General features: G+C 40.4%; 1 protein-coding gene across 3 annotated transcripts in view; it reads right to left on the bottom strand.

Annotated features, from left to right (window-relative positions):
• Nucleotides 1–10,000, bottom strand: part of LOC138025968 (uncharacterized) — a 77,652-nt gene that overhangs the window by 19,310 nt on the left and 48,342 nt on the right. For 2 of the 3 annotated variants that reach the window (XM_068873118.1, XM_068873116.1), the window contains exons 26-28: nt 5,441–5,591; nt 2,779–2,851; nt 1,172–1,726 (exon numbers count right to left, since the gene is read on the bottom strand). The exons of the other annotated variant lie outside the window; for it this stretch is intronic. In XM_068873118.1, coding sequence (XP_068729219.1) covers nt 1,313–1,726; nt 2,779–2,851; nt 5,441–5,591 — 638 coding nt within the window. In that variant the 3' untranslated portion in view covers nt 1,172–1,312. Of the gene's footprint in view, nt 1–1,171; nt 1,727–2,778; nt 2,852–5,440; nt 5,592–10,000 lie in introns of those variants that run through there. 3 annotated transcript variants of the gene reach the window in all.

Here is a 10,000-nt window from a genome sequence, read left to right as displayed (position 1 = left end):
GTTGCTAGCTAAGACTAATAAATATTTACATCACTAATTGATATTTGTCACTAACTTTAAAAATCAAAATCTTAAATTTTATTTCACGTTGCTTTGCCGATTACGACAAAGAAATATATTAAAATGCATGCCGCAGGCGTAGCAGGACCATTTTAACCTTCTTCAACACAATAATATTCTTGCTTTCGGGCCTTGTCGTTTCCGTAGCCGTCGTCGTTTCTTCACCTCCCGACTGCGATGATTTACGACAAGAGTTCATCAAAGGAAACCTCTATCTCCACTAATTCCTTGAGTGTTCACTAAATGTTCCGTTTCTGGTTGCACGTTTGACAACAAAGGAAACGTGTTATTCGGGAACCAGGGAGGAAGGGGCTTTGACGACACCACAAATCAGGTAACATGTTGAATACTTTATCGCGACAGGATCAAATGACGCGTTTTGTTCAAAAGTTTTTTTTTTGCATTCAAATTATCTCCCGCATCCATTGAGCCTCTTTATTTAAGCCCTATAATTAACAATTATCCTGGGACATCTTGCGGAATATCGCCTGGAATATAGCCGACGAGGCCATAGGCCGAGTCGGCTAAAATCAGGCGATATTTCGCAAGATTTAGCAGGATAATTGTTATATTATTCAACGCATTGATGACAAAGCACAATTTTCTGCGTTTATTGGACAAAAAAGCTGGGAAAACTACCACTTTTCTCCGCGACACACAAAATAACGTATATCGCAGGATATCTGTTGAGTACGCACGACGAATATTGAGCGTGCTATAACCATATTAGGACATTGTCACAATGTGTTGAACAATAACAATGAATATTCTCTTCTACCCTTCCTCTGAGTGATATAAAATGAGCAGCTCATCAAGGGGAGCCTCTTTCTCCACTAATTCCTTGAGGCAACCATCTCCCGAGTAAAGTTATTTTTAGGAACAGATTTCTCGCGGAAAGTATCACATTTCGCTTGACACAGAGATAGCTCTGTTTCGATTGGCTTTTACAACAGTGCGCGTGCTGAATCTCCCAAGGGAGGCGTTCTATAAATAAATCTACTTGGGAAAGGTTTGACCCCTGGGCCAAGTATGGGAGATAGAGGTTCCCCTTGTTGAGCTCCTGTTTTTGATAATGATGATGATGATGACAATGACGATAATGATGATCGATTAGAGATTCTTAAGCAAAGCTATACCCCCTTCTTTTCACGATCCAGGAAGCTCAAGCAATTGAACCGCGTCCAGGTGGTCCTTCGTCTAATCATTAACGCCCGTAGAGGAAGAAATATACCATCTATAGAGTTCGTACTGACTAAATTCTATTTGCTTCAAAGTGTTTCATTTTAAATTCCGTTTGGTTTTTCGCATTGCAAAGATCCCTTATTCGTTTGCACTGTCGCAAGTGTAACCAAAGTTTGAGATAGAACACAAACAATATCGCGGATATGAAGAAGAACAGTGAACATATCCCTATTAAGATAGGGATTAACGCATCGCATGAATCATTGTCATCAGCCGCCGAAGCGTTTGTCTGACATGGCTGCTTCGGCTTTGTCGTTTTTTCTTCATGATTTTTCCCGGCGCTGTCGTTATGCGGTATGCACTGAAAATCCTTGACGCCTTCGCAGTACTGGGACGAAAAGAACACGTGATCTGGTGCGGTTTTGAATCCAGTATTCAGCCGTATGATTTCACCGAGTGTCAGGGAATGAACTTTATCGATTTCCTGTCAACACAGAAGAGTCAAACGGTAGCGTAAGCACTCCGTCCCTTAAAAAATAAATTTTTCACCCACTGGCTATTTTTATTCTAGAGGCGCACTAACTATTTACTTCATCGAGACGCGTAATGCGTCTCTTGCCTGTCTTTATACAGGACGAATTCTCTTGATGTGATGAACGATAACGAACATTATGGCCCGAGTGCCAAAAACGGTACGTTCTGAGGAAATGCAGTTTGTAAAATATCATCTTTGAGTCAATCCACAACGACTAATTTTTAAATCTATCACACGTACTAACTGATGAGAGAAATACCGGTTGCAAATGGCTGAACAATGGCATCGCTCTTCTTGCTGTTTTACGGACCGAGACACACAAACCCGAGAATTTTTCGCTCATCAGTAATTGCAGATCTGATCCATGCGATCTTATCCATGTGACCATAGTTAATCGAGGGACTGGTTATGAAACCTTAGAACTTTCAAAAGCGAGAGCAATGTTGTTGCAATCGATGTTGAATTAACCGTGACCCTGCACAATCTTTTGTTTTCGCTTCGCACGGGCTCGCAAAATTGTTGCGCATAACTTAATCAAAGGATTTGGTTGGTTATCTTCTCAAAAAAAAAAAAGTGTTTTGTGCAGGGTAAAGGCCAAAACTATGGACAAAAACATGAATCAAAGGAACTTGTCCAGTTTCATAACCATCTCCATGCATTAACTATGATGCGACGTAGCCCATGAAGTTCAACAAGCTGAACTTCATGGGATATGTCGCGGGGACAAAATCAACCCCAAACTGGTGTTGCACAGTTATAAAAGTATCAGTTCACACGAGGGGATATGTCGCCGCAAAATATCACTGAAACATGTACCCGCAACATTTTCATGTTTGTGCACATGTTGTGATTTTGTCCCTGCTACAGGTCCCTGCTACATGTCGCCTCAGTGTGCACTACACAAGTTTTTTGTCGCTGCAACATGTGGCTGTAAGATGTCCGTGCAACATGACCCCTCGTGACTGCCCACCTTATAGAAGGCAAGGGAAATCAATACTTACTTCTTTGGTGAGATATTGCTCATACCAGAACCTATCACCGTCTCTTACTCTCAGGAAGTTAAGCATGATGATTCTACAAGAAAAGATTGGTTTTCTTTATTATTCTTGAACTTTTTTCACCACCTCTGGTTTTCTAGGATCACCTGCATAGTTTAAGGTAGAGTGGATGCAAGAACAAACCAAAAAAGGCTATTCATGAAGCGCGAAGATTAAATCCCAGAGGTATTCTCACCCAATCTGGCTTAACGGATTCCCGTGAGCTGGGTGATCCCTAGGGAGGATTAATAATGATACAACATGACTCTCACTGCATACACCTTATTCCAAAATGGTCGCTGTTTTAGTACTCTCTTGTTTTCTTGAAAACTAGCCCTCGTTAACTCGTTCTTAAGCTTAAAATTCAAAAGAATATTTCACCTTGAACGAGGCAACAAGGGCTAATTTGCAAGCAAACAAAAGAATTTTTGAATGTTGGCCATTTTCGAGTAAGGCGTATTCTACGATGAAATGATATATGAAATGGATCAAATATGAACTGCGGTTATGAAATCAAGTGACTATGATCCTCGCAGTTATGAACGCAATTCATATGCGCAGTTCATATTTGATCCATTTCATATATCATTTCATCGTTGATTCACTCCTCACGAGAACATTGGAACCCCCATTGGAACCCACAAATGACCAGCTCCCAGCTTCATAGCTCAGTTGGTTAGAGCGTCGCACCGGTATCGCGAGGTCACGGGTTCAAACTCCGTTGAAGTCCTGAGTTTTTCAGGCTTCTTTACGCAATTGCAAAAATTGCGTTCATAACTGCGAGGATCATAGTCACTTTATTTCATATCCGCAGTTCATATTTGATCCATTTCAGATATCATTTCATCGTTGATTCAATCCTCATGGGAACATTGGAACCCACAAATGACCAGCTCCCAACGTCAGTGGCTTCATAGCTCCGTTGGTTAGAGCGTCGCACCGGTATCGCGAGGTCACGGGTTTAAACCCCGTTCAAGTCCTGAATTATTCAGGCTTCTTTACGCAATTGCAAAAATTGTCTTCTTGGCGCTCGATCAACGCTCCCATACCTCTCTTGAACAATGAGTGCGAGTGAGAGTGTTGTGAAATAGAATACTAATGTGAGTTCTTTTCTACGCGCGTCAATCAGCATTTGTTTTTATTATTCTTCTTGTAGCTACGCAAACCAGGTTGTATAAGCCTCAACCCTCTTATGGGCTCCCTTGTTAGCTGACATTTATTGCGTTCAATTACTTGTGTAGGTACTTGTTCTGGCTAACTACAAAAAAAAAGCAAGTGGCCTGAACTGGACAACGTGGTGTCATTAACCTTTCCGTTGCCGACGCGCGTAAAAGGAACAGGAAAAGAACATATTACCTTTGTATATGGCCACTGCTCGTTGCCGATAAACCGAGCGCGCTGATTGGCCTAGTGCTAGGACATTATTCTACCATAGTTACGAATTATGCAAATTAGAATTCTGATGCCGAATATTTAACAACTATTCACCGAAGTGGAGGTGGCTAGCGGTGGATATTTACTGAGCCGCGAATCGGCGAGGTAAATATCCAACGCTAGCCACCGACACTGAGGTGAATAGTTGTTTTAGTATATACTAAAACAGTGAGATAATATACACCACAAAAAATTAATTTGGATGTTTTCTTCACTGGTCACGGATGCAAATCGGGACGCCATTTTTTCCTGAGTTGCTCGGAGGTAAATAGCGCAGGATATCCGGAGTTTGACAAGCCAATCAGCGCGCGAGTTCAACGCTATCCACTGTTTTAGTATATACTAATGGCACTCATATAACTCTTTGGCCCTTGCTTCTTGAGAATGTCGACGAAATTGTCCTCGGAAAATTGTAATCATTTGCATCCAAAACAAATCTAGTTTCTAACGGAATACGCGTTAGTTTACCAGACTTGAGCGACGAATGAACTGATAAGCGCTGACATTACCGGATGTGAAGTGATCCTTTCCGCTTGAATTAATTATAAGGCCAAATAATAAACAACTTATTGACTTGGAACGTTCTGTGTTTACAGGAAAATCTCAAACCTTGGTCTTGCAGTATTAACCAAGCGAAAGCGTGGTGAATAGAGCAAGACTTCAGATTGGGAATTTCCCGAAAAGATCTCACTTTCGGTTAAGAAGTAGTTGGTATTTGTACTGCGAACAAGGGATCTGTGCGTACGTATCCAATAACGAACCGTAAGCAAGTTTTCCCCAGTTGTTCAAAAGCCGTATAACTTTGACCGGTGGATAAGTCACTATGTAACAGTTTCAGTCTGTGCAATGATTTCAGTATTTCTCCCCGTAACCATGAATACGCACACTCTAGGCATATCTACCGGTAAGTAAGTGCACATGTGTGCACGAAAGCTTGGACAACGTTTCTGGATTGTGACCTATCCACTGGATATAGTTATACATACAACCTTTCAACAACTTGAACTTGTTGCGCAGAGGTGCCTGTACAGATCTCGTACATTAAATGAATGACTTTTCACTTCTCAGGCTTTTCATACTTTGAGATATGCATCGTTTCGTAACAAAGTAAGTCAGAATTTCAAGTCAATCCCCATGCGCCTCAGAATTGTTTTTGAAACAAAATTCACTTCGTTCGTTGAAAGAAACTCACCTTCGGAAAGTCGGTCCCAGCTCACTGCCTTCTTCGTGGTCCTCGGCAAGGCCTCCTACCCATAAGTCAACATTGTCTTCATCGTGGTAAAGTTCTTCCATTTTCTTTGCAGTTGTCGAATCCTTGGTGATATTGTAAAAACTCGTTACATCTTTAAAAAAATAACATAACGGTAAAAATATTAGTTTAACTGAGCCGTCGTCATCGCCAAAATAGCGACCTTCAAATCGGTGTACGAGTTCTCAGTTCTGAGCACCCGTATTTTGAAGATTTTCGTTCTTTAAACGTAATGCGCGTGTCCAGTAGAGAAAACTCGTACTCGCGCTTATTTCACCGTGAAAAACGTAAGCACAGGCGCAATGATCAAAGATTTTCCTTTTCCTTGTGCTTGAGCTTATGCTTGGGTTCGCTTGTGTTGTGTGAAAACGAAACGCAGCATAAACACGAGGAAGTTTGCTACGTCTGGCCAATTAAAGCCCTCGTTCCAGATTCTCCGTGTCTGAGCATTTGAACAAAATAGCGAATGCCATGGCTGATTTTTATACTTATGTCGACTTTCGTTTTTACTAGCATAAGCTTGTTATGTTTGCGCTTGTACTTGCGTCGCTAGTGAAAACCAGGTTGTAGTCGTTCTCGTGCTCTAATCTGACAGTCGCTAATCAGAGAGTATAAGAAACCACGAAGGCTACGGCGACAAAAACGTCACTTCAAACTATTAGTTTGAGCCATTCTAAGTGTTTCACGATGTTTCCATCTTGTTTATGTTGTACAATATGGGCGAAATATACTATTACCAGATTGGTATGTACGGATTAAAAGCAAAGAGAGAGAAGGAAAGATTCACTTTTGTTTGTCCTCGTTGTCGTCAAAACCTGAAAATTGGTCATTTCAAGTTGTTTGACAAAAATGCATGCCGCACGTTCTGCATGTCGCACGTGCAGAACTATCAGCCTTTCCTCTTTTAACCAATAATATCACTGCTTTTTGGCGTTGGCGTTGTCGATGCAAAATCCAAAAAAAGATTATTTGCCATGACAACGCAAACAAACAAACCCAGAGTTGCGTCCAATTTCAAAAAAAATGTAGCGCTTAACTGGCTTGTTTTGGGGAAATTCTTCAAAGAAAATGAAACCAGAAAATAATACTTTAGCTATCGATAAAAGGAAATGACGAAAAACATGCGTGCTAACAAATCGATTACAGAGAGTATTTTGCAGTTTAGGCCATCCTCTTTTTTATCTCCGTGAGGCGTCGTCCGACCGACCCAAATTTTTGGCATTTTCAAAAAAAAATAAAGGTAACGACGTAGTTCAACCATTAATTTTTTCCCTTTAAATAATTCTTTTTATCTGAAAAACGAGCATGGTACGTCTTAATTCTACAACAAGAAGATCTTTCAGATCTTAAAACCGCGCTTTGAAAATTTATCTGTTTCTTACCACTATAGTCGCAACGTAGTACACATTCCAAAGCAGTCTTTGTTGATTCACCACGACTATAGACACAAAATCACCTGATCAATCTGTAGCACAACAACTGACAAGAACGACTGCACACGAAGTTATTGCACTATCACTTATAGCCGAGGTCAAATCTCCGAGGAATCTCCGATGACACAATGCAATGGCGCGAGCTGGGGCCCGTTTCTCGAAAGTCCCGAAAACTTTCCGGACCCGACAAGCCACTTGTGAAACTGCAAACTGTTTTGGAAAGCCGATCTTTTAAGATGTTTTTAAGCTAGCTAAAAGAAACATGTCTGTGAAGTTTGACGACTTAAATCCTTTCCGTTCTTTAGATACAAAAGGAATTTTGACACCCGAAAATGCCCCGAAAAGTTTCGGGACTTTCGAGAAACGGGCCCCAGGGCCGGAAAAAGCCGTCCGCCCTGCTAGGATCGCGTACGGCCCTCATACGGGGATTTTCTCAATAGTTTTGCAATGAAAGCGCGCCCGAGATGCGAACTAAAACAACTTTTCGGTCAAAATGAGCGACGTAAGTGAACATTCCGAATTTTGTTACCCGAAAAAAAAAAAAAAAAAAGAAAAAGCGCGGTGGCCATATGATAAAATGCTTATTGACTGAGTTAGGTCGCGCCGGACGGGAAAATATTTGGCGCTCGGTCCGTACGCCATGATCTCGGGCCAAATATTTTCTCGTCCGGCCCTCCCACTCAGTCAATAAGTACATATTTTATGTATTCAATACTCGCTTCGAATCAACCGCTTAAGTAACACAAAAAGGCAATATATTTTGTACTAAATAAAGAGTGGAATATTCATAACATTTTAAGTACATTAACGTTTTAACAGCTTTTGGCGAATACCTGTAAACATCATAAGTTGCGTGATTCGATGTGCCACTGACTATATGACCGAATAGAAATTTGGGACTGCTCACCAACAAAACTAAATTTTATTTGTTTTCTTACCACTACAGTCGCAACATAGTACACTTGTTCTTAGTGGCTCAGTTCTCCGGCAAGACAGTGGGATACTCAGGTAATTAATTACTCGGCGAAATTAGTTAGGCAGGGCTCCTCGAGGACGCGGGCTGTGTTGATATTGGTTGACTTGGCTCGCCATTCACGAAGTAACTCTTGTCATAATCTTCCACGTTAAATTACCCCGTTTCTGCGGTTGGTATTATTATCTCTCCTTTTTCTTCACAAAAAAAAGCAACGTTTCCCACTATTAAAGTGAAAGGCTTAAACCTCATCACCTTCTCATTTACCTTAATCTTGACGCAGTTCGCCATCTTCACCACCACAGAAGCACAGAAGACGACAACGTTCTGTTCTGAGTTTTTCACCATTTTTGTCACACCGAGAAAGCGGAAAAAGTCGACATTTTTCTATTTTGACAGAAACAGGCAAAAGCTGAAACTACTCGAGAAATTTCTCGTCAGTGACGTTTTCGCAAAAAGCGAAATAAAGCGATAACTTGAGAAAATTAACTTCAGCAACATCAGAGAGAAATCCCTAAAAAAGTCCACTTTATTTTAAAAGAGTGACACATATTTCCGCTTTTTTAAACTCAACTGAGATCGACAAAAAGCCTTAACATTTTTCCTTTTGTATGTAAATTACAAATCAAAAACGTGATTTTTATGGAGTATTGCATTTTCTAGATCCAGGTTTTATTGAAAAGAAGAATTGCCAGAAGCGATCAATGATTAGACCTCCCTGCTTTTCTCACGTTAATGATGTTATCATGCTAACTAGTTGGAATTTACAAAGAAAATTAAAAGAAGTGGGTTATCTATCAAAACAAGGTCAACTCTAGCTTTACTTTCATACATAGGACAGGTATCTAAGCAAACAACTGTAAAATGGTCTATTGTAATACTGGATCTCAGTTATTCATAATTCCTTCCATTTTTTACGAGTTATTCATTATTCCCTACAGAAATGTTGTTCGATATCCATTTTTCCTTATTTCTTATTCTTTAACGAAAATCGTAAATGCGTTTATTCCGAATGTTCGAACGCTACATATTCCTTATTCACTTTCTTTTTTTAAGCTGTTATAGGTGGTTTGCACGTGACGTAATCACCGCCATGTTGGTGAGCGAAAACAAAAGATCTCCCATTAGCTCCAATTTGTTCGTCCATCATTAATTGTTTATTTCAGCATTGTAATCTGTGTCTCTATTCATTATTCCGCTTCTGTCCCCGATCGAATTTTAGTCATTTCACGTTTCAAGAGTTTCCACAAGCTACGCTACGAGGCAATTGTAGGGCAAGTGAATGGGATCTTGAAATGAATGGCATCGTGCCATTCTGAATTTGGAAGCTGGGGCTAGTAAATGAGGTGAACCCAAGCTGTAGAGTGAGTCGCGTCGGTCAAAGTTCACTCCTTCAAAAACGTGAAAAGGCGCAGAACCAAAAGCTCCAAAAATCTAGCAGGATCCTGCTCAAGACCAGGTTTTTTGACACTTTAGTCGAGGCCTTATCCTTCGGGTTTTTTTGTCTTTCTGCAAATCATCAGTCTTTCAAACTAAAAACTGCAGATGCGCCTGCAAGTTCACTTAGTTTGTTCGTTCACTCATGTAGACAGGTGGGATCACAAAATCATAAATTAAGTATTTGATAAATCCTATTTATTTCTTAACGCCAGTCAACACGAAGAAAATGACCTCGACATCTTTTTATTAAAGAAAAAAACATACCCAATGCAGACAAAAGATATTGCAAATGTAGGCGTGCATGGTTTCTTTGGAGGATGAAAAACAGCTTGTTTTGACTACCTCGATCTACCTGTTTTAACCATTAACCAAATGGATTTCTAATTTCCTGCGTGGATAATTTGCATCCACTATAGACTTATTTAAAGGACGATTAATGGATTCTGCAGTGCGTACGTTTCATGTATGGAAACAATTAGTTCAAGAGTTCATCATGGTCTAGGGACTAATAAGTTTTTTCGTAACTTCAAATGATAGAATCTTGCATACTTCCCAAGATCTATTGACGGTGAAATCGACCACTTGACAGACGAAGTACGTGGAAAAGACATATTTCCCTAATCGATCGTTCTCGGTTTAATGAATTACCGTCAACCA

The sequence above is a fragment of the Montipora capricornis genome, chromosome 12 (genome assembly GCF_036669925.1).
Source record: "Montipora capricornis isolate CH-2021 chromosome 12, ASM3666992v2, whole genome shotgun sequence".
Taxonomy (NCBI): domain Eukaryota; kingdom Metazoa; phylum Cnidaria; class Anthozoa; order Scleractinia; family Acroporidae; genus Montipora; species Montipora capricornis.
Note: the sequence above shows the minus strand (reverse complement) of the source record. Positions and strands in the feature narration are given on the sequence as shown.